The 26444-nt window shown below is 38.3% G+C and overlaps 1 protein-coding gene across 64 annotated transcripts in view; it reads left to right on the forward strand.

The window, feature by feature from the left end:
- Nucleotides 1-26444, forward strand: part of nrxn3b (neurexin 3b) — a 409500-nt gene that overhangs the window by 34650 nt on the left and 348406 nt on the right. The window contains 1 exon segment of one of the 64 annotated variants that reach the window (NM_001441745.1): nucleotides 404-415. Coding sequence (NP_001428674.1) covers nucleotides 404-415 — 12 coding nt within the window. 64 annotated transcript variants of the gene reach the window in all.

Below are 26444 nucleotides of genomic sequence, written 5' to 3' on the forward strand. Positions count from 1 at the left end.
CCTTAGCATCTGTTAATTTGAGGGTAAAAAAAATCTAATTATATGCATATGAATTAAATATTATTCTGCTGGGCAACCTAACAGTCTCTGTATAATCCAATGAGAATTAGTTGGCATGTAGATGCAATGTAACTTAGATTCAACAAACAGACCATCAAAATAAAATGTGACCCTACACTATTTTGAGGGTCATACATAGCCAGACTAGTTACCTGAGATGGTGAAATGATGGCTATTGCTGCTTGCCAGATGTTCAAACGATTTCATTGTGCATGCCAATCTGTTCCTATGTGTCAGGGTCCACAATAACTTTCATCCTACAATTTTCCCTCTCTTTCTCTTTTCTTTCTTCGTCCTTGTTGACATCTCCCTTCCTGTTTGATCCTCTTCAACCCCTATGTAGGCAGACACAAAGGTATTGCAAGCTTTCTTTCTTATTAGGCATTTTTATTAGCTATATTATGTCAAATTTCCATCACCTGTCTGTAAAGCATATGGGAAAAGTGTGTATACAGTTGAAGTCAGAATTATTAGACCCACTGAATTATTAGTCGCCCTGTTTATTTGTTCCACCAATTTCTGTTTAATGGAGAGCAGATTTTTTTCAGCACATTTCTAAACATAATAGTTTTAATTACTCATTTTTAATAACTGATTTATTTTATCTTTGCCATGATGACAGTAAATAATATTTTACTAGATATACAGCTTAAAGTGACATTTAAAGGCTTAACTAGGTTAATTAGGTTAACTAGGCAGGTTAGGGTAATTAGGCAAGTTATTGTATAATGATTGTTTGTTCTGTAAACTATTGAAAAAATATATAGCTTAAAGGGGCGAATAATTTTGTTCTTAAAATGGCTTGTAAAAAAATTAAAAGCTGCTTTTATTTTAGCCGGAATAAAACAAATAAGACTTTCTTCAGAAGAAAAAGTATTATCTGACATCCTGTGAAAATGTCCTTGCACTGTTAAACATAATTTGGGAAATATTGAAAAAAGAAAAGGGCTTATAGTTCTGACTTCAACTATAGTTGAGGGCAAAATTATAAGCTCTCCTGTAAATTTATTTTATTTTTTTTCAAATGTTTCTTTTGTGATGTTTAACTGAGTGTTGCGTTTATACAACAGTTCAGTGGCATAATTCTCTATATTTAAACAAAAATCAAACAATGAAAGTCTCAAAAATCCTTTTGTATGAGGAACTACTTTCCTCTGCAGTTCGTTTGCAACTGCAGCTGACAATCAGAACAGCAGAAAACAATGCTAATACACCAGCGTGACTTTAGAGCTAGTATATGAATGATTCTCTAGTGTAATGTCTAAAATGATTTTAATGATACACATTTTAAGATTATAAGGCTGAACAGCATGAAATGCCATCAGTCTACAGAGATTTCCCAGTATTTCTGCAACAGGATTTCATAATAATTAACCCAGAGAAAACAAAAGCAAAGCAAAATCTACCAGATTCCTATAGTATAAATACAGCACTACAACATACAAAAGAGAAAGATCGACTTACCAAATATCACTTACCAGTAATGATTTATTCAGAGTTTTTCTCCCTCTAAGGCAGACGTGACCAACCCTGTTCCTGGAGATCGACCTTCCTGCAGATTTCAGTTGCAACCCATATCAAACACACCTGCCTGTAATTATCAAGTGTTATTCAGGTCCTAATTAATAGGTTCAGGTGTGTTTGATCAGGGTTGGAGCTAAACATTGCTGGAAGGTCGATCTCCAGGAACATGGTTGAGCACCACTGCTCTAAGGGCTTAATATGCAGCCACCGTCGACATCTGGTGACAGAACTTCAACCTTCTTTGCTCTGCTCACTATGATTATGACAGGCTGATGGCCACCAACACGCTTAAAATAGGCACCATCCTTATAAATAAACAGCATAGTTGTAATCTAAACAACTACATTCTCGCCTAAAAAGCCTCAAAAGTACATTATGTTGTCCAAGAGCATCAATAATTGTCAGACTGTATTAAGTTTATTGATCTGCTGTCACTATGTGTGGGCGTAGTAATACACAAGAGTGCAGAGGTTGTATGAGTTCTGATATTGCAGAATGTGGCATGGCTATCAGCTAGTCAGATTCAAGAACCAGACAGAATTGTTGTAGAAATTGAAAACTGTTGTCTAATGAATTGATTAATTACCCTGATTTGATTGACCTAATCAACCCAGTTAAGCCTTTGAATGGCACTTTTTTAAAATAGTTTTTTTTTTGGGGGGGGGGGTTTCACCTTTAGTGGGATAGGACAGTAGAGAGAATTGGCAGGAAAGCATGGGGAGCAGAGAGAGGGGAAGGATCGGCAAAGGACCGCGAGGTGGAATTGAACTTGGGTCACTGTGAGCACCAAAGAGAATGTTTCGACGTACTAAAAACTACACCGCTGGTGCCGACTAATTGCACTTTTAATTGAAATAAATAAAATAAATGAATAAAATAAACAAATAAATAAATGAATAAATAAAAGCCGGTCGACGCAGTGGCGAAGTGAGTTGGCGTTTCTGTGTGGAGTTTGCATGTTTTCCCTGCGTTCGCGTGGGTTTCCTCCGGGTGCTCCGGTTTCCAACACAGTCCAAAGACATGCGGTACAGGTGAATTGGGTAGGCTAAATTGTTTGTAGTGTATGAGTGTAAATGAGTGTGTGTGGATGTTTCCCAGAGATGGATTGCGGCTGGAAGGGCATCCGCTGCATAAAAACATGCTGGATAAGTTGGCAGTTCATAAAGGGACTAAGCCGAAAAGAAAATGAATGAATGAATAAAAGATCAAATAAAATAGTTATTAGAATTCAATATTAAAACTTTTTGATTTATTATTTATTTAAAAATGTGCTGAAAAAAAAATCTTCTTTCCGATAAACAGTACAAATTGAACAGAATGGCTAATAATTTTGACTTCAACTATATATGTATACACTATTTGAGATATCTAAACATCCTTAAAACACTATTACAATTGTGATATGATAAGTAAGAACGACTAAAGTGCATGCTTAAAAAAATAATAATAAAAAAATCAAGTAATAATAATTAGTGCAGCTTTTGTTTTCATAGTTTAAGGATGTTTAGATAAATCACAGAAAAATGACTCTTTTTAATAATTAAAATTTTTGTGGTCAAAAATAAGCTACTTCGCAATGGTATGAGTATATATATTGATGGGTTCTGTCTAGAATGTGTGTCAGTCTTTTTAAACACTTTTCAGTTCTGAGGCATACAGTATGCTGTTGAGTGTTTGCTTTACTGAGCGCGTGAGCGGGATGGATTTTGAAGATGTTTGGTATATAATTCAGATCGCTTGTGTTTTGAGCTGAGTCAGTGGCTCTAGAGACAGGTAGTGTGTATTATACCCACCACTTCATATTTATGCTTTAAATCCAAAGACGCTGAGACAGAAAGTTATATATAAAACAACCTGCTGGATATATTTGCCTTATTATTCACGGTTATTTCTTTGTAAAAAGGGAACCATTCAGAATCATGATCGATTTTTCCCACATAGCAAAATTTCTCTGGCCCAGCTCTGGCCCACACAATCAGGTTTTGCTTGGCCCACATGCCGCAGTGAATTACGGTACATGACTGGACCAAATCTGGCTTCCAGACAAGGGCCAAACACGGACCATATCTGGGCCAAGTCTCAGCCAAGTTAATAACTCATAACTGGGCCTGAACTGGGCCAGATAGGTTGGTGTCACGATTACAATGAAATTTATAAACCAATGGAGTGATGCGCTTTAGGCACACTATGGGCACGCTTTTTTTCAAAGTGACCTGATTGGTAGAATTTTTTTTCTTTACTCAAAAATGATTTTAGTGTATTTTAAATGTGGGTCAATACTGGCCAAACTCACATGGCCCACTTATCAAATTTTTAAATCTGGGCCAAATACTACGTTTTACTTCTGGCCCAAATCTTGTGTGCCACCTTAAAAACGGTGCCACCTCTGCCAAACCCGGGCTATGTTTGGCCCACATGCTGTATGCCAGTGCCGGATGAATACCTGCTGTGCCAGCTTTATGCCAAATCTGGGCCAGAATTCTTTGCTACTAGGGATATTTTGTTTGAGCAAATTGTGTAACATCATGTTGTGTACATTGTATTGTAGGGGGGACCAAAAGTTTTAACCCAAATGTCCAGTCAGTCAGATGAAGAAAAACCAGAGATTTAATTAAAAAAATAACATTTACTAAAGATAGTTTGCAGTTTCATCAACACTCTAAAGAGTTTGTAGACCGCTCTTCTGACCTACAGTACAACAACACAGCAATTATACTCTTACACAAAACAAAAAATGGTGTCAACTCAGGTACTGAGTCCATTCTGGGTGCCCAAAGCAAAGATAGACTAATCTAAATACAGTATGTATTTATGCAGGGTTGAATCTGAGACCAGATAGAGTTGACAGGAGGTTTGGTCAGGTCGCCTGTAGACTATTCCAGGCTGATCGCAGACCTTTAGAGCTGACCCCTCGGATGCATATACACACAATACAACAATCTGTTACAACAACTAAAGGTTGTTTCTTTGTACTACCAATTGTCTCATCAAACTGGTGCAAAACTAGTTCAATCAACATTCAGGCTGCTCTATTCTTACTATACAAAATTTATCTTGTGCATAAAAAGGAAAATAAACAAAATTTACACAAAATTAACACAAAATTGACACATTTAAATAGCAAAATAACTTTTTGCAGCATGACAAAATGAACACTTCGCAAATATCAGTTGTTTCCAGTCATCAGGTCCTGTAGTTCCACTCAAGAGGTCTCCATGGCTGCGTCCGAATCTGCCTACTACTCAGTAGGTACTGCATTTGAATTTAAACGTACTGCTCGGCTGTTAGAAAAGTACGTTCTATACATTATGAATGTGAAAAAGTATGAATGAAATTCGGACGTACTACATCCGCCATTTTGTCATGGTTATGTGACCTACCTGCGTCAGTTGCGTCGCTTTACTTCCATTTAAGAATTCTCTTGCGGGGCATTATGGGATAGCGCAGCGTGCATGGGATGCGCTCTCAAGAATATCGCCGGAATTAGTAAGTTATCCGGGTTCTTCTCGAATACTGATTTTCGAATTCTATGAATTCGGTCATACTACTCGCCTCGCATACTGATTTTAGCGTACTATATAGTATGGAAGTATGCAGTTTCGGACGCAGCCCATGACCTTTGATCTGGTTTAGTAGCTAATGAAAATAGAGTTTTGACAGACAAAAATAGGGACAAAAGTAATAAAAATTCCTAAATTAAGCAATGTTTTAACGTTAGTCAATAGTCTAAATATTTCAAAGACCAAACACTGATTCAAATATTCATATCAATAAAGTAATGAGAAAAAGAATGTTGATTCTTGCTGGGATGGATTTTAATCTGTCATTCATCGACTTATCGATGGCTCGAGTAGATGCTTAGATTGCAGCCAAGATTGGGGATAAGGCCGTGGTGTCGTCGTTGACAGTAGCACTAGCCGCTTGTTCAGTCAGGGTCTGTTTCTCCATTGATTGTTCGTCTGCATTGGCTGGTTGATCACATTTCTTTGTTTTAGGTTTCGTCAAGATTTCAAGCTGAAAAAGGTGCCGTTTCGTTTTGATTATGATTAAAATAAGCTGTTTTTTCGAGGTTTTGGAGGAGCTCCTTAAACTTCGTCTGCTCCTTTCGGTGCTCTCGAGCGCCCCCTCCTGGGATGGATTTGAAGACAGAAATTCACGACTTCAGTATAATTTAATTTCAATGGCAAAATCAATCAAACACATATCAGTAGCTATTTTTTTTTCTTTTTGTGTGTGTGTGTGTGCAAGAGATATATTGCCAGTGGATTTCCATTACAAATTAAGTAGGACTTTATTTTCAAAAGGCTAATTATTTTTACTCATTAGCTAGTGTTCATTCTGAGATGACATGGCTTTGATACATCAAATACAGACTATTTAGTAGAGTTTTGAGACAACGCTATATCTTACCCACTCTCTATGTCTATATATCTATATTTATATCAGTGCAAGTGTTAGAGAGGGCAAACACATTTACATAAATGAACAAATTAAACTGCGCTAGAAACCCCACAGATCGCAGATAATGGTAGAGACAGCTAATCGTAACAGTTTTCTTTCATGCGCTAGAGAAGTTAAATGAAATCAGCACTTCACCAACCCTCTACTTATGTTTCAGTGAGATGAGAAGAAGTTATTAGCTTAAGCTAATGGCTGAGGATCAGTGTGCTGGTGCTGCGGATGATGAAATTACTGGTGGCTGAAGGTCATCCAAAACGGCTTCTGTTCAGAGCGAATCTAGAGTCTGCACTGGACTGGACCAGAGACCGAAGTGACAGGGCTGGGTGGGTTAGCCAAATACTGCAGCGGGAGAGATATGCTATGCTATGTGCCATCTTTGAGGAGTGATTAGAAGAGTCAGGAGAAGTTCAGCTCTGGTGTAGATAATCTCTGCTCAGAGCTTTAGCGTTTCACTCATCGGCCCCAGTCCTCAGCATTCGCGCTTGCTAATTATCCCCTCAAAGTTTCTGCCTCTGAACAAAGACTCTCTCTCTTTCTTTCTCTCTCATTCATCTCCCTCCTATTTTCTTTATTTTTTCTTCTTTCTGTACATTTCATTGATTTCTAGATTTAGACTTCCAACAGCCACTATTTCTGAAGCCTTTAAATATTTTATAATTGCTTTTATTTTCTATTGCTTAGCTTCTATTTATCCATAATTTAGATACTTTATAAACATACTTTATTTTTTATTGTTGTTCTTAATTTAAGGTCATGGCTCATAAGTGGTTATGTAAACATTTCATTGTGTATTACACTGTTTATGACTGTGTATATGACAAATAAAATTTGAGTTTAAAAATGGAATTTGACAAATTTACACTGTAATGTCGGGTGTAGTAAGCCATTATGTTCTTCCATATGTTGTTTGTTTGATGGCTTTTGGCCGCGTGGACATCAACCTAACTCATCTCTGTCTCATTGCTGTAGTGTGCGTCAGAGCTTATATAACAGCTAGCACAATTTAGACATACAATATGCCTTTAGCAACCTTTAACATTACAGACACTCATAAAACTCATAAATATTGTGCTGTTTTGTGTTATTCACTTATGTGGACTAATTCATTTGTGGACTAGATAGATAGATAGATAGATAGATAGATAGATAGATAGATAGATAGATAGATAGATAGATAGATAGATAGATAGATAGATAGATAGATAGATAGATAGATAGATAGATAGATAAAAGGTAGGTAGGTTGGTAGGTAGGTAGGTTGGTAGGTAGGTAGATAGATAGATAGATAGATAGATAGATAGATAGATAGATAGATAGATAGATAGATAGATAGATAGATAGATAGATGATAGATAGATAGATAGATAGATAGATAGATAGATAGATAGATAGATAGATAGATAGATAGATAGATAGATAGATAGATAGATAGATAGATAGTTAATAAGTAGATAATAAGTAGATAGATAGATAGATAGATAGATAGATAGATAGATAGATAGATAGATAGATAGATAGATAATAAGTAGGTAGGTAGGTAGGTTGGTAGATAGATAGATAATAAGTAGGTAGGTAGGTAGGTTGGTAGATAGATAGATAGATAGATAGATAGATAGATAGATAGATAGATAGATAGATAGATAGATAGATAGATAGATAGATAGATAGATAGATAGATAGATAGATAGATAGATAGATAGATATGGGTGGGTGGGTGGATGGATGGATGGATGGATGGATGGATGGATGGATGGATGGATGGATGGATGGATGGATGGATGGATGGATGGATGGATGGATGGATGGATGGATAGATAGATAGATAGATAGATAGATAGATAGATAGATAGATAGATAGATAGATAGATAGATAGATAGATAGATAGATAGATAATAAGTAGGTAGGTACTGTAGGTAGGTAGGTAGGTTGGTAGGTAGGTAGGTAGATAGATAGATAGATAGATAGATAGATAGATAGATAGATAGATAGATAGATAGATAGATAGATAGATAGATAGATAGATAGATAGATAGATAGATAGATAGATAGATAGATAGATAGATAGATAGATAGATAGATAAATAGATATGTCAAGTGATCCTTGATAATGCACATGTATAATGGGTGTTGTAGTGCACAAATCCAGAATATATGGTCTTATGTAATGCTGACATTCAGAAAATAAATTATTATTTAAAAATAGAATCCACTATAATATAAAAATGCAAATCTCATGCAAATCAGTGCCACGTCCTCTGTTATTACAGTTTTTCTCAGTCGCTTTGGTCCGTTTCTCACAACACCTGTGCATTTCTGCACAACAGTTAATGCATTTCTCAAAACAATTAGTACAAACTGCAAAACCTAGCTGATAACCTGCAAAAGCGCGTCACTTGCTCATAATGGATTGTTCATTCCTTAAAAGCAAGTATTGATGTCAATCAAAGAGTCAGTATCATCAAAATGAAAAGTCCTGACACCATTGTTTATGAACATGATAGTCAAATGGCTTTGTCATGTTTTCATTATGACAGTTTACTCTGTACATTTTTTCAATGCAAAAAAGTCAGATTTTGGTAAAACTTCGTGAAAATGCTCAAGATAGTACTATATAATATTAGCACAGCCTATTGAAAACTACAGTAAAGTGAGACATCACTGCATTTAGTGAGTGTATCTAGTACAAGACACTGAATATGTATGTTTTTCACATTTTTACTCTGCATTTGCTCTTTACAATCCTAATTTATACACAGCATTGTGCAAAAGAATACAGTTTTTCTCAGACGCTTTGGTGCATTTCTCACAACACTATTTACATTTGCACAGCAGTTAATGCAAACTGCAAAACAATTAGTGCAAACTGCAAAACCTAGCTGATAACCTGCAAAAGCGCGTCACTTGCTCAAAATAGAATAGTTCATTCCTCAAAAGCAAGTACTGATGTCAATCAAAGTGTCAGTATCGTCAAAATGAAAAATCCTGACACCATTGTTTATGAACAAGAGAGTCAAATGGCTTTGTCGTGTTTTCATTATGTCAGTTTACTCTGTACATTTTTTCAATGCAAAAAAAGTGATTTTGATGACACTTGCTAAAAATGCTCAAGACAGCACTATATACTATTTGCACAGCCATTTGAATACTACAGTAAAGTTAGACATTACTGCATTTAGTGAGGTATCTGAGTACAAGACACTGAATATGTATGTTTCACATTTTTACTGCACATGCTCTTTACACTTCTAATTCATTCACAGCATTGTGCAAAAGAATAAATACACCTTATTAACAACAAACATAAACCTCCTTTGGGTAGAGCTGTCCACAACTGTACACAATATTGCAGTACATATTGGAATTGAGTCTACAACATGCACAGGTCTGTAAATCATTCATCAAATTGTTCAATTTTAAAGACATTTTCAGGAAAATAAAGATTCCATATTTTTTTTTATAAAGTTTGCTTGACCGATTTTGACATCAAGTTCAACATTTTTGTATGTAATGACTCAAGTAATGAAATGAGGACTATTAGTTTTATATGGAATGACTATTCAGCATTCACAAGTTTAGTTCATTTTGACTGACATGACATAAGCAAATAGATAGATAGATAGATAGATAGATAGATAGATAGATAGATAGATAGATAGATAGATAGATAGATAGATAGATAGATAGATAGATAGATAGTTAGATAGATAGATAGATAGATAGATAGATAGATAGATAGATAGATAGATAATAAGTAGGTAGGTAGGTAGGTAGGTTGGTAGGTAGGTAGGTAGGTAGATAGATAGATAGATAGATAGATAGATAGATAGATAGATAGATAGATAGATAGATAGATAGATAGATAGATAGATAGATAGATAGATAGATAGATAGATAGATAGATAGATAGATAGATAGATAGATAATAAGTAGGTAGGTAGGTTGGTAGGTACATAGATAGATAGATAGATAGATAGATAGATAGATAGATAGATAGATAGATAGATAGATAGATAGATAGATAGATAGATAGATAGATAGATAGATAGATAGATAGATAGATAGATAGATAGATAGATAATAAGTAGGTAGGTAGGTAGGTTGGTAGGTAGGTAGGTAGATAGATAGATAGATAGATAGATAGATAGATAGATAGATAGATAGATAGATAGATAGATAGATAGATAGATAGATAGATTGCTAAAAATGCTCAAGACAGCACTATATACTATTTGCACAGCCATTTGAACACTACAGTAAAGTTAGACATTACTGCATTTAGTGAGGTATCTGAGTACAAGACACTGAATATGTATGTTTCACATTTTTACTGCACATTCTCTTTACACTTCTAATTCATTTACAGCATTGTGCAAAAGAAAAAAAATACACCTTATTAACAACAAACATAAACCTCCTTTGGGTAGAGCTGTCCACAACTGTACACAATATTGCAGTACATATTGGAATTGAGTCTACAACATGCACAGGTCTGTAAATCATTCATCAAATTGTTCAATTTTAAAGACATTTTCAGGAAAATAAAGATTCCATTTTTTTTTTTCATAAAGTTTGCTTGACCGATTTTGACATCAAGTTCAACATTTTTGTATGTAATGACTCAAGTAATGAAATGATGACTATTAGTTTTATATTGAATGACTATTCAGCATTCACAAGTTTAGTTGATTTTGACTGACATGACATAAGCAAATGATAATGTTATAAACAGCAGAGAGTTGTATGAAAGCAATTGATGCATGTCCGAAAGCATTTGCAATTTGTTGAAAGGAATGAGAAACTGCTACTAGGATGTGCACAAATGACTAATTGTTTTGAGAAATGCATGTCCTGTTGTGCAAATGTAAATAGTGTAGCGAGAAATGCACCAAAGCGACAGAAAAACTGTAAACACACCCTTATTTACAACAAACATAAGCTTTCTTTGGGTTGAACTGTGCACAACTTTAAACAATATTGCAGAACATATTGGAACTGAACCAACATACATACACAGATCTGTAAATCATTCATGAAATTTAGAAGACATTTTCAGTAAAATAAAGATTGAAACATTTTTAAATAGAATTAGCTTGCAAGATTTTGACAACTAGTTCAACATTTTTGTATGTAATGACTCAAGTAATGAAATGAAGACTATTAGTTTTATATGGAATGACTATTCAGCATTTACAAGTTTAGTTCATTTTGACTGACATGACATAAGCAAATGATAATGTCATAAACAGCAGAGAGTTGTATAAAAGCAATTGATGCTTGTCCGAAAGCATTTGCAATTTGCTGAAAGGAATGAGAAACTGCTACTAGGATGTGCACAAATGACTAATTGTTTTGAGAAATGCATGACCTGTTGTGCAAATGTAAATAGTGCTGTGAGAAATGCACTGAGAAAAACTGTAAATGTAACACAGACGCAGGAAAACAGCCACCTGCTTGACACCAGTACATTCCTATTTCACGTCTTTCGTTCTTTCTCTAGCACTCATTCTTCACACTCACTCTCTTGTTCCTCATCTCATCCTGTTGCTTTGCTCAGCCATTGTCTTGTCCAGCCTTGGGATTTCTCCAGATATTGATTTCTCCTTCACTCAGCTAATGCACTATTGTCTTCCTCTCCCTTGTTCATCTCTTCAACATCACTCAACTGTTCGTCTAAATGTACATTTTCTCCTTTCCTTGTTGCTCTTTATGGTCTGTGCTTATTATTCTAATCATCATCATCATCATCATCATCAATATTAAAAATATAATGCACATTTTGGAAGGCAGACACACTCTGTCTGTTTAAAGCTTAGTCAAAAACACACCTTTTTGTATTAAAATCAGGGGCGGAGTGGCACTCATTTTTAGCTCTGGAGTTTCAAGCCTTAGACCGGCCCACCTCAGTCAACGACTGACTATATTAAAATAACATCATTTCCAATTCAGTTTCAAATGTCACTAACACATCTTTTTCAAGGACACAGCTGCTTTAGAACCTCAAATGTTTTTCATAAATATGAGAACATTAATTCTTTATAGATATCCAGTCCTTTGTAACAGTCGTCACACACACACAAAAAATAAATAAATAAATGTATCCCTACACAAGTAACCCAAGCAGTATTTTATGTCTTAACACTGAAAATAAAAAAAAAACATATTATACTCTGGTGAGGTTCGAACTCGGATCGGCTGTGTCTAAGCGCAACATGCTAACCACAAGACCACAATGGCGCTGTTAACCAAAGCTGTGTTATCTGCTGCTATTGATGTCTACTCTTTTTTTGCAACCCTACTCTTTTTCTCCACATTTTAGATTTCTGATCAAGTTATGTCAGATTTATTAATGTAGTGAATCATCTGATTTTCATTGAGCAGGTGTAATATTCATTAATATTAATTAATATTCAATAAGGTGCCGCTGTTTGGGGTGGAATGGGGTGCAGCCCGCAGGTTAATGATGATAATTGCTCACGGGGCTGCGAGAAAATAAATAAAAAGAGCGGAGCTGCGGCAAAATAATGATTAAAAAGAGTGAGGTTATGGTCAAATAAACAAGTAAATTAAAAAACTGCAACTGCTGAGAGTGCAAGCAGCTAGGGACACCGGCCCTCGCGGCCAAAAATCGGACCGGCCCACTGGTAATTCTCCCTGTTTTCCCGATTAGCCAATCCGGGCCTGATTAGAATAGACATGAAAATACCAAAACCTAACTTTGAAATGCATTACAACTGGACCAAAACAACTCAGTAATTTTAACAGCATTTGGCCACATATTAGTTTGTCTGTTTCTCCATATTCTGAGATTCAAATAATCTTGGATCCGGCCTGTATCCAGAGCAGATGGATGTCATGGTCATTGACAAGTCAAGACCATAAGACTGATTCCTGCAAAGATAAATTGACCCCGTTGGCTAGTCTGAACACCACATTCCACGATGGGTCCTCATCTTACTCAAGCCCTCCAATACCTTATGCTGCAAATGTGGAGCACTGCCTCACTCTAGTCTACTCATGAGATGCATTTTACCTCACAAACATTTGTACTGTAGCTCAATTGAATTATTGGAAGGTAGACAGAAGGCACATTCATTCATGGCAAACGTATCTTGCATTCAGGATCATTGATATTGCACCTCTATTCCCGTATTTGCTTTGCTTTTGTATGTAACTTACTTAAACCTAGGATCCAGGAGGAACAATGTGATTTTCATCCAGGTCATGGTACAATGGACCAGCTCTATACTCTTACCAGGGTGCTCGAGGGTTCATGGGAGAATGCTCAACCAGTCCACATGTCCTTTGTGGCATTCTGTGCAAGGTGCTCTGGAAGTATGGGGTCAGAGGCGCTGTCTTATCTCTGTATGAACAGGGTAGAAGTTTGGTTCGCATTACCGACAATAAGTCAGATTTGTTTCCAGTGTGTGTGTGAGGGCTGCCCTCTGTCACTAGATCTGTTCATAATTTTTATGGACAGAATTTCTATAGCTTTGGGCCGGAGGGGGTCCGGATCGGGACCACAGGATTTCATTTCTGTTATTCACAGACAATGTTGTTCTGTTGGCTTTATCAAACATGGACCTTCACCAGGCACTGTTTTGTGTTTTGCTGCTGAGCGTGATGCGGCTGGAATGAGAATTAGCAACTCTAAGTCCGAGACCATGGTACTCCACCAGGAAATGGTGGTTTGCCATCTCCAGGTTGGAGGAAAGTCCTTACCCCAGTTCTAGTATGTTGTGGTGTTGTTCATGACTAAGGGAAGGATGGAATGTGAGATTGACAGGCAGATCGGTGCAGCGGCAGCAGTAATGAAGCCGATGTGCCGGTTGGATGTGGTAAAGGAGCCGAAACAAAAGGCAAAGTTCTAAATTTACCAGTCAATCTACGTTCCCACTCTCACCTATGATCATGAGCTTTGGGTCATGACCGAAAGGACAAGATCTCAGATATAAGAGGCCCAGTTTCCTTCGCAGGGTGGCAGGGCGCACCCTTATAGATAGTTGAGGAACTCTGTCCCCCGGGAGGAGCTCGGAATAGAGCAGCTGCTCCTCCACATCAAGAGAAGTCAGCTGAGGTGGCTCAGGTATCTGTTTCGGATGCTTCCTGAACGCCTACAGGAGGAGGCCTTGGGGAAGACCCAGGACCTGCTTAAGAGACTTTATCTATCAGCTGGCCTGGGGATGCATCGGATCCTCCAGGAGGAGCTGGAGAAAGTGTCTGGGGAGAGGAAAGTCTGGGTTTCTTTCCTATACTGCTGCCCCCGTGATCTGGCCTCAGAAAATTTAATGAAAATGAATGAATGAATGAATGAATGATGAATGAATGAAAAGACAGTTAACCCAAAAACACTTTGGCCATTTGCCACAATGTCACATTTATACTTTAGCATAACCTTATTTGCATGATGGATGAAAACAAAGCACAAATTGAAACTTAGAGTACCAAATTTATTATTCGTTGCACAATCGTATTACTTAAAGTGGTTTTAGTTCAGTTCTTATTAACCCTTGTGTGCTGTTGAGATCTATTCATCCACTCTGGGGTAATTTTGAGTCTTAATTTGGCCACAACTTTCTCTGTATTTAAGCAAACAGAATGAGTTTTGGTGGAAAGATGAATTGGGTGGAATCTTATTTTGACTCAGATTATGGGAAAAGATTTTTCGAAACTTTTTAAAAACTCAATTCACTTTTGGCAAATGTACTACACTTTTATTAAGTTGATGGCTGTTTTTGCCCCATTATCTTCCATTAAAAGTCATTTTTTTATTGCATATTGGTGGTTTTCCATTTTAAGAAGAGGCAAGCTTAGTTTCGGGCTTTTATATGGAGTATAGTGTGTGTTTGTGTGTGTTTGTGTGTGTGTGTGTGTGTGTGTGTGTGTGTGTATATGAGAGAGACCTTTGTGCACACCTTGATACGTCTGAGAAAATCACAATAAGCAGCTCAGCTTTTAGATCATAGTAAACATTCAGTAGTAATTATATTTATGCACATGCACTGTAATTTGCTGTTTTAATCCATAGACCTTCATATAAAAGCCAGAAACATTTTTGCACAGGCCTAAGGGTTAATGGTGTCAACTGATTAAAGTGCCAGTAAAAGTGACATTTTACCTCTTCCAGGAAAAACCACCTACAATCAAGAATGCATGATTATTTGTCGTCAAGGCTTTGCAATAAAAAAACGTGTTTATAATGAAAATCAACGAGGCAAAAACAGCCACAAACACAACAAAAGGGTAGAACGGGTAGGTTTGAACAATACACAAGGGTCAATGGATTTTTTTCCCCCAAACTCTAACCACTACAGAAATGCAGTAGTAACATGGGAAAATACATACATTATAGACAATATAAATTCTACTGAGAGTTACTGATTGCAGTGTAGCATTAAATAGAACAGTTTAACTTCAAAAGAACTGAATCCAGACTGTAAAGCCGAAAATATTAGTATTTATTGTAGCAACACCACCTCCTTTAGGATGTGGCACATATTTATAACAGTATCCTTCGGGTGTAAACTCATTCATCATAAGGTAGTCATCTGGATTTAGATTTATAATATATGTGCACATTTTGTAATTCTACATGCTACATATTATTGGAATGGTGTGCTGTGTGCCAGCTAACAGATGGTTGACTTACCAGTCTGTCTGATTCCTGAACTGGGACCCCATTAGTCAAGTGCCAACAATTAGAATATATGCCAAATTACTAAAGAGTAGAGCAGCCCTGGAGGGATGTGGACAATCTCTCCATAACATGTTAGGTCTGCCCTAGAAAATTGGACAATTATTTGAAGAACATTTATAATGTCCAGCCAATAATAAATGAAACTAGTTGGCTAGTTTTAGCTGGTTGACCAGGCTGGTTTTAGAGGGGTTCTGGCCACTTCCAGGCTGGTTTCCAGCCATTTCCAGCCTAGTCTTAGCTGGTCAGACTGGGAGATGACCAGCTAAACCCAGCTTGACCAGCCTAGCCAAGCTGGAAGTCCAGCCAATACCTGGTTTTAGCTGGATTTGGCTGGTCAGTTTCTAGCCTGACCAGCTAAGACCAGGCTGGAAATGGCTGGAAATCAGCCTGGAAATGGCCAAAACCCCTCTAAAACCAGCCTGGTCAACCAGCTAAAACCAGCCAACCAGCCTAGGCTGGTTTAAGCTGGATTTCTCAGCAGAGTTGACTTACTGCACTGTTAAAATTTAGCTCTGAGCATCTCAGCTGCCTCTTCAACATTAGCACAAACAGTGGTATGATTTTGACATCGAAAGTCTTTGGGAAACCTGTTTTCATTATTCTCTCAAGCAGCATTTGGTGGTGTATATAATAAACGTCTGTATATTTACGTCTGTTTAATCTGCAGTCGAGGGGTTTTAAAAAAATGCAACAAAAGAAAACTGTTTTAAGGGTGCTTTCACACTAGCAGTTTTGGTCCTCACCCGGGTTTGTTTGACATCAAAATTCGGTACGTTTAGCTAGTGTGAACGTGTCTTCTGAATTCGGATGTGCATGATGACGATGATGTTACACGAGGACGCAAGATTGCTGAGGAACTGTTCTTCTTTTATGCTGCCGGTCTCTTGATTGGCAAGCAAGCACTGCTGTGAATGACTTTCGCTACCTGTGTCAGATAAAACATGTAGGAGAAGCCAAAGAGAACAAGAAAAATACAAGCACAGGAAAACAAACAAACAAACAAAAATCAACACATCTCTGTATGTAACACCCATAGCGGAAAGGTTTAAAAACTATTGAGGATGCAAACGCACTTGCACTGGCTCAGATATTATGCAGATGAGATTCTAATGAAGGCACTGGCCCGCGGTGTGTGAAGATAATCAAATGCTGATCAGCACGCAGTAGAACTCTCTTCGGACCCCAATCACCACCTGTGCAGCTCTACAGTGTTACAGCCCCCTCTCTGCCATAACCTTTAACACACATGAACAACTCTGGACAAAGGACACATGTTTATTTATGAGGAACAGGATTTGTTTGTATCATGGACATAATTGTGTGTTGAGATAATGGACAGAAAGTTGGATGCGAGACTCTCTTATTCATCTGTGAGTTTGTGCTTTTGAAATTGACATTGGCCCAGTGTGGTGCATATCAGGTCAAGTCAAGCAACAGAATGATTGAACGATGTACGTACGGATGTTACAAGGATTCATTATTGTAAAAATTCAGGCCTGGCACTAGCCACACCAGCCAACATTACCACACTGACACAGCCCCACTCATGGACAGGCACATTCACTTATATTGATGTACGGATGGTGAAATGATAAAAGCAGTACCATGTGTAATAGATATTTAAACATTTAATGTATATGACCGGAACAAAAATAACCTGTTTATAACAAATTTATACATACAGTAAAAACTAAATAAAAAATAATATATGAATCTTGCATAATGACTTAGAAGTATATTTTCTGTTTTCTTCTTACCTTCTCTACCATGCTACTGTCCTCAAATTTAGCAGCGGAATTTAAACTTTTCGAGAAAATTTTCGGCAGCATCTGATTTTAGAGCCCTTAATTGCTTTCTTTGAGCTTTCCGGCACCGCCTTCCCTTTTTTACGGTCTATCTCTGACAATTAGCTTGTGTTGCACTTACAGTTTGTTTGACATTCTTGCCAGATTTTGATTTAGTCCGCATATCCCCTGATTGGGTCGGATTGGGTTAGCCCATCTCAAAACCAGCCAGCCGTCGTGGATTGGGGCAAATGCTTAACATTTATTATTATTATTATTATTATTAATATCATTATTATTATCATCCTCATCATCTTCATAATATTCACATATTGCAAGAGATGAAAGCTAAATGCATGTAAAAACAATGCATATTAGAAAAAAATAACTGACCGGCCCACATTTAAAAAATGGTCCAGCCCTTATGGGATTTGCCAGAGTTGCCAGATGGCCAGTCCGCCCCTGCAGTCCAGGGAAATGCTGGTTTTGTTTTTCTTAGTTCATGATATTTTTCATCAATTCAATATGGATGAATCCTATGTTGCCATCCACTCTGCAGATATTTTGTATGCCCCCAGCCTGATCTCACGAGAAAACGTAAGTATTTTACGTTTTGCCAGTTTAGTGGGTAATTCGTACGAATTCGTACGAGTTCAGTCGTACGAAATGGTACGATTTTAAAAAGGAGGCGTGGCATCTAACCCCACTCCTAACCCCAACCGTCATTGGGGGATGAGCAAATCGTACCAAATGGTACGAATTAGATCGTACGAATTCATACGAATTAGCCACTAAATGAAAAAGTTACGAATTGCCGTGAGATTGTGTTGATGCCCCCATACTGACTGTAACCCCAAACTATGATTTTCCTTCCCAAACTAGACTGATTTCTGTGATAATCTTGGGTTTATGCGAGTTCCAGTAGGTCTTCTGCATTTAATATGGATGTCATTTAAAAGGATGGGATTCACTCAGACGCTAATCTCCACCATTACTGGAATTCTGAATAGTGTAAATTTTAGAGTAAATATCTAAAATATAGATAAGGATTGAAAAATTAAAGTTATCATAGACTTTTCAGGTGTTGTGCAGTGATTAGCAAAATAAAAACCTTGAGAGAAACCTGGCTCAGTTGGATACAACCATTTCTCCTCTGGCCAAACTTGTTTTGCAGAGCTGCAGTATGGAGAATGCGGTGACTTGTCTGTCACTATAGGGTCTATCAGGAATCAGTCTCATGCTCTCCACTCCACCACAGCAGCTGATCAGGATACAACCTCGTCTAGGATTATGGAGACCTCGATAATAAAAAACAGACTAACATAATCATAGATGGTGTTCAAATTGTAATGTATTTTGGGAAATGTTTGAATATGCCTGCTTCCCTTCTATGTGAAAAGTGTCTTTGTAAACAGTGATCTAACATAAGGTGAGGGTGATTTTAAGGAATTATACACACTGCCTGACAAAAGTATTGTTGGCTATCCAAGTTTTAGGAACAACACATAATAACTTGAGTTCTAGTTGGTCATTTGGTATCAGAAGTGGCTTATATGAAAAGCAAAGACCTCTAGATTACGCCTAATTTACCACAATAAAATATGATTGTGCCATGATTTTTAAGTATTTAAATAGGACAGTAAGGTACCGCTTTGCTTAGACAAAAGTCTTGTCACTTAACAGAAATAATGTCCAGTATAGAATATAAAGCCATGATGCAGTGGAAAAGGAATTAATATTGTGTCTGACTCCTATGAGCCTAGAGGACTGCATCCATACATCTCTGCCATGACTCAAACCACTTATTAATAAAGTCATCTGGAAAGGCAAAGAAAGCGTTCTTGCAGGACTCTCAGATTTCATCAAGATTCTTTTGATTCATCTTCAGTGCCTCCTCCTTCATCTTACCTCAGTCTTGCTCAATAATGTTTATTTCTAGTGACTGGGCTGGCCTTCTCTTGAGCAGTTGGCCTTCTTTGCTTCTCAGGGCTCGAAATTAACCTATTTGCTTGGTAGCACTGGTGCTCCTAACTTTAAAAATGTAGGCGCCTCAGCCAAAATTTTGTCGCACACACACCAATTATAAGCACCGTTACTACAAGTTTTATACAAATAGTTATTGCATTTGAAATCAACACTAATCAAACTAACAAGCAAAAATATATATATATGCAAGCGTGAGGAAAATATGTCTCAAGGAATTCCCGTTATTACTCGAAAATACTTTTTTTTTTAACATAACAGTGAGCAAAAGATACACGGACCTCTCACTGGTACTGCACGCACTGTTGGACATGAATGAATCTGTTGACGATATAACTGTGCTGTTCTCTGTCTGATATTGCAGTGATGTTTTTGACATACACTGTACCTTATTATATGCATACGTCATGTTAATAGCAATACCGGTCTTTTCACGAGAAGCGATATTAGTTTACTCAGTGCAAGCCCGTTTGTGATAGTCTACGTGGTGTTCAATTTTACATATAGCTGCCACTTCCACGGCGAACAGCATCTGGCAGTTATATGAAGGGTTAAACAGAAGCTCTCATGCTAGATGTGGCAAACAGTTACCTGAAAATTCCATCCCACAGACTTTTCATAGCGGACTTGAAGCCAATGGAAGTCTTTTATCCACTCTTTGAAAAGTGTAAATGGTGGATTAACATTCAGCTCATTATCACTAGTAAGATGTGTCATTATTTGTAACTTTAGACGCCATGGTTTCCAAAACAAAATCTGTCAGTGTTATCTTCATTCTCATCTTCAGCGCTTTACAATTTTTCGTGGTAGTAGCTCTCTCTCGCATCCCAAGCCAGAAGGCATTGACTGAGTGATTGACAGCTGATATTTCAGTGCTATAGCAGTGGGCCAATAAGAAGAGCGTGAAGCCGGGGCAAGCATTACTGACTTGGCTATGTTTACTGCAGAAAGTTGACATGACAACTGTTTTAAACCATTCCTGAGCGCTGCGTTTCGTGTTTCAAGTGCAGAGATGCATTCTGCGTGAATGTCTCCCGCATGTGGTGAACATTTTGCAGTAAAAACTGGTCGCACACAACAATTTTATGCATTCGCACAAATGCTCCCATTTATATTCTGAGATCCAATTTCGGGTGCATATGCGACCAAAATGGTCGCAATTTCGAGTCCTGTCTCAGGAACTTTGATGTGGAGGCTGAAGTACAGTATAAGAAGTGAAAAAGTCTTGCAGCTTCTTTAAACAGTATTAAACAAGAAAGGTGTACTGTACATTACATCAGCATGTTGCATAGCAATATTGCTTTTGACATTGCTTTTTAGCAGGGATTTAGATAATATCAAGTACAAAGCATTTCATATATAGTGTGCGCAGCTCATTTGATTATTTTTGCTTTGCCAGCAAAACAGTTCGTTTAGAGTGCAGTACAGGGTCACAAAGTGATTGTTTCAAGTCCTTTTTTTTTTCGTTCTCCTTGTTGTTTGTGTATGTTTGAGCATCTTATGCCTGTGTGATTGTCCTGTACTCCTAAGAGGATCAAATAAACCTGATCATAGCAGTGTGTCATTGGAGCCTGTCTCTGTAACACACCAGGCTGTTCCTCCTTGCGGGAGTCCTGACAAAAATGCAAAGCTTCATAATTAGTTTTTGAATGAGAGCGGCGATGGTGTGGAAATGTGCTGAGTTAATCTTCCTGTCGTATTCTGCACAATAAAGTGTAGTTTTATTCGCAGTAAGCTAGAGGGAAGGTTTCTTTGTCCTCTTGTACTGAAGGTCATTGCGGAGCATTTTTTTTTACGCAAAAGTAAAAGGAAGTAAATAAATGAGCAAGTGTATGCTGTGATGTTCTTGAGGATGGAAGCTGTTGTTTATTTGTCGAGTGGTCAAACCGGCTCACCAGCAGAGTGTAATGAATCCTGGGAAATTGCATTCCAAATGGCATGAATAATGCCTACGCAAAACATTTCTTTGAACTTGTATTGCTGTAGCCTACAACATATACTTATTATGATTGCCTCAACCCTCTGAAGCTCTGTTGTGTGAAATCTGTTGATGTATACCAGGGATCACCAAACGTGTTCCTGGAGGTTCGCTGTCCTGCAGATTTTAGCTTCCTAATCAAACACACCTGAACAAGTTCATCAAGATCTTACTGGGTATACTTGAAACACCCAGACAGGTGTGTTGAGGCAAGTTGGAGCTAAACCCTGCAGGGCACCGGACCTCCAGGACAAGATTGGTGACCCCTGGTATACAGTATAGCATAGGCATGAACGCTCATGTTCCAATACTATCATATTAATATGGCTTTTTAAGAGTGGCCTGTACTGTGTACAGTGTCTGTGTACTGTTGTCTGTAATGTTCTTCAGAAATGTTCTTTTTTCATTTTAGCCATGTGCATGTGTGGGAAAAGTCGCTTTAAGGCAAGTAATTTCACTTGGCGGCCATCTTTGGAACGCCCTTTGCCAAGCTTACGATTGTATTACATTGTAAAAGCACTATACAAATTAAGCTGCATTGAATTGAATTACGTATATAGAATCAGTGATAAGATTAAACAACTGTCTCATCAGTTTTGTTTCTAAACGTCCAAATAAACCAAAATCTGCATATTTTCAAGCTAATGCATACTCGAAAGTAACGAGATCACGACACCAACCTTCTTTATGGCCGTTCTACCCATTATCACCCTCTGGATAATGCTCCGTCTGATCATGCTGGTCTTCAGAAGTAATCCACAACTTGGTCTTGATGGTGAATCTCCTCTAGAAATGTAATGTAATGTAATGTAATGTAATGTAATGTGTATTTATATAGCGCATTTATTGTGTATGGCCATACACCCAAAGCGCTTCACAATCATGAGGGGGGTCTCTCCACACCACCACCAGTGTGCAGCATCCACTTGGATGATGCGACGGCAGCCACAGGACAACGGCGCCAGTGCGCTCACCACACACCAGCTATTGGTGGAGTGGAGAGACAGTGATAGAGCCAATTCGATGGAAAGGGATGATTGGGATGCCATGATCGTATGGGCCGATAGAGGGACTTTGGCCAGGACACCGGGGTTACACCCCTGCTCTTTCACGAGAAGTGCCATGGGATTTTTAATGACCACAGAGAGTCAGGACCTCGGTTTAACGTCTCATCCGAAAGACGGCACCCACTGACAGTGTAGTGTCCCCTTCACTTTTACTGGGGCATTAGGACTCACAGACCACAGGTTGAGCACCCCCTGCTGACCATGTGTTCCCTAGTGGTCTCCCATCCAGGTACTGACCAGGCTCAGCCCTGCTTAGCTTCAGTGAGTAACCGGTCTTTGGCTGCAGGGTGATATGACGGCGACTCTTTGTTTACAAGTTTGTTGGCATTCCTGTAGCTGCTGTCATGTGATGTGTGTTTGACAGAATAGACTATACCTCGCGTTCATATGTATTCATTCATTCATTCATTTTCTTTTCGGCTTAGTCCCTTTATTAATCTGGGGTCGCCACAGCGGAATGAACTGCTTATGATTGTTCTCAGCTGTTTCAGCATCAGCTCCAAATAGATGATTCCTAACTCTATAAATAACCAGAGTCTTATTATCTCAAAATCTTTGTCTTGAAGACCCCACCCAATGCTACTTTCCTCCTTTCCAAACGAGCATCATGGCAGCCCAATGACTAGCATTGTTGCCTCACAGCAAGAATGCCCCTGGTTTAAGTCCCTACTAAACCAGGAGACATTTCTGTGCAGAGTTTCTCCTGTTCTCCCCATGCTCGCATGGGTTTTTCTCGGGTTCTCCAGTTTCCTCCCACACCACTACCATAGTCAAGCTCTCAGCGAGTACACCTTTATCAGTCATCCATATCTGTCACTTAGCTACAAATAAGCCGGGGGGAATCATCGAGATCTACCTGAGCTCAAACTCCCCTCTCGCCCTGCAAACGGGAGGGAGCCCAGGGCTCTCTCCCAGGACTGCATGCCAAACAAGCTTTATTATCAATCATCAGCTAAGTGTGAACTCTTGAAAAACATGCTAAATTACATTAAATTAGATTAATCTAAAAATGTACAAATACGAAATGTTTCAGTGAGTATTCGGGTTGGGTCAGGTTTAGCAGATAGAAAATATTGTTAGGTCAGAAAAAAACAGTAGTGTGTGTGTACAGATCTACTTTTACAGCTAATCAATATTCTGCTCAGGCATGACGTTTCTTAGCAATTCCAGCATAGCAGCCCTGGGGCCATGACTAGGAAGCGATATTTCAGCAGAGCCTCAAACTTGCATTAAGGAACGTTTACACAGCTAAATGTACATTTATTACATTCTGTGTACTTTGCCTATGTTTATGTTTGGGCTTGGATGCCTCTGATTTCCCAGTGTTTTAACATTCATAAGTAATCAGTACACCTCATCATGGCCATAAGTCAGGAGGCATCAGCATCATAATAGACCTTCTACCCTTGAGTTATGTTCATCAGCAAACCCCTAGCACTTTACAAATCCAATATCATGTTTTTCCACCGCATCATGTTACATTACAGCATGTTAACACATTTTTTAACAGCCAGTGCCACAGAACTCGTTTTGGATGAATGCGTTTTTCATGATACATTAGTGGGAATACCCCCTCACATAGTTTTTTTTACACACATTTTCATAACTGTGCCTCTTTAAAAAAAATAAAAAATTTAAAAATTAAAATCTGTACACATGAATCCAAGAACAGCATACACAAAATTCAAAATGCCTCACATCTCTTGAAAAATGAAGTATTGCATTTAACATATTGCAAACACATCTTAAAAGCGCACATTTGTCTTAAAAGCATGCTGGTGTATTTAATGTTTTGCAAATTACTGTGTGTTATGTTTTGCAAAAAGCGTGAAGCTGACAAAGGCTCCTTGAGTGTAAGGTTTTGATAATTGGCAGAAAGTCTTAATTTCAGCATGTAAGCCAATGAAACTGTTCGTGTGGGTTTCCTCCAGGTGCTCTGGTTTCCCCCACACTTCAAACCCAGCTAGCAATAATGTGGCTCAAATCTGGCCCACACCAGAAACTTACATCCGGCCCACATAACACATGGAATGATGGCACTTGGGCGGTCCGCTCCTGTTTGCCAGATTAATATAGCCATAGCAATATCACATATCAGCCAGAATTCAAGCAAATGAACCAGAACTGACCCTATTCTGGACCATAGTTTGCTTTTATTGTGACCCAGATTCAGCCCACACCAGACACTTACATCTGGACCACATACTGAATGGAATGATGGCGCTAGGGTGGTCTGTTCCTGTTTGTCAGATCTGGGCCAAAAATAAGCCAAAGCAATACCACATATTAGCCAGAATTCAACCAAATGAACCCGAACTGACCCTATTCTGGGCCACAGTTCGCTTTTATTCTGGCCCAGATTGGGCCTACACCTTTGCCATATCTTCTCTGGGCCACTATAGGCTCAAATGCACATTAGCTATAGCTTACTGTGCCAATTATTCATCAAAAGTGGCTCACATATGTTTTAAGATAACTGGGCCACATTTTCCATATCTTCTCTGGGCCGCTAGGCTAACGGCTGCAATTAGCCAGAGCTTACTGTGCCAAATATTTGCCAAATGTGACCCACATTTGTCCTAAGATATCTGGGCCACATTTGTACCTACACATGTGAGCCACTTTAGGTTTAGACCCAGATTACTCTTAAATGACTAGGCCACGTTTTTGCCAACTGTGGCCCACATTTGTCCTCCATCATTTGGGCCAAATTGATCATTTTCCACATGGGCCACTTCAGGCTAACATTCAGATTACATTTTGTCATAAGTGCCAAATCTTTGCCTTAAATGGACCATATATGAATTTGAATCTTTGGCCCACTTTGCCATTGTACAGTTGGGCCACTTCAGGCTCACATTCATTTTGTCTGGGCCGAAGGAAGACCACCAGTGCCGCATAACTGCCTAAAGTGGCCCACATTTGTATGTGGATGAGTTTGTATGGGTGATTCCCAGTCATACCTGCCAACACTCCTGTTTTTTTCTGGTACTTTCCCATATTTCACCCCAGTTTTGTCGTTTTTCCTGGAAAACTCCAGAAATTTCACCACCCTCGCTCGGTGCTCCGGTGTTTGGTACAATCTATAACACCCCCGGATCGCCAACTATTGTTGGTATTGTTGGTAACTTGACTTTAATTAGCTGGTGGCCAGTACAAAGGACAGGCCAGGCACCCCTTCAGGTTTTCCAGGATTGGCCAGCCCAGTCACCAGACATAAACATTCTTGAGCTGATGAAGGAGGAGGCATTGAAAATGAATCCAGAGAATTTTGATGAACACTGGGAGTCCTGCAAGAATACTTTTTTACCATTCCAGATTACTTCATTAATAAGTTATTTGAGTCATTGCAGATATTTATGGATGCAGTCGTCTAAGCTCATGGGAATAATAGATGACATTAATTAATTTAGAATTTAAATTTGAGTAAAGAACTTAAATAGGTGATGAGACCTTTTGTCGGGTATATTTTAGTATGTTGTGTTCATTTCTTACAAAAAATGAAAGCACAAGGTTGCGTGTACAGCTCCTGAGCCGCTTTTGTTCGATGTACTGCAGTAAACATGGTCTACTGTGGGGCGAGGAAACAGTGAATCTGAAGAAATGTCAGGGAACATGTTTTGTGGCTACTAGAGAATGAGGCAATGAATGCTACGTCAGAGTTAGAAGGAGCTCAAGGACATCGCTCCTCTGGCAACTGCTGTTAAAGGTTATCAAAAAGGGGCCATGACTAAGCGACTGCTAAGGAATCATTTCCATCTGAATTATTCTTAGCCGAGCATGGTGCAGAGAGCAAATAGCTGACATTAAATTCCATGCATTCTACTGAGGTGCAGTGGCGTACGATGTGTTATAATTGATCTAAAACTGTCAAATAAATAGATATTTTCAT

Source organism: Danio rerio, chromosome 20, assembly GCF_052040795.2.
Source record: "Danio rerio strain M-AB ecotype USA chromosome 20, GRCz13ab, whole genome shotgun sequence".
NCBI lineage: Eukaryota > Metazoa > Chordata > Actinopteri > Cypriniformes > Danionidae > Danio > Danio rerio.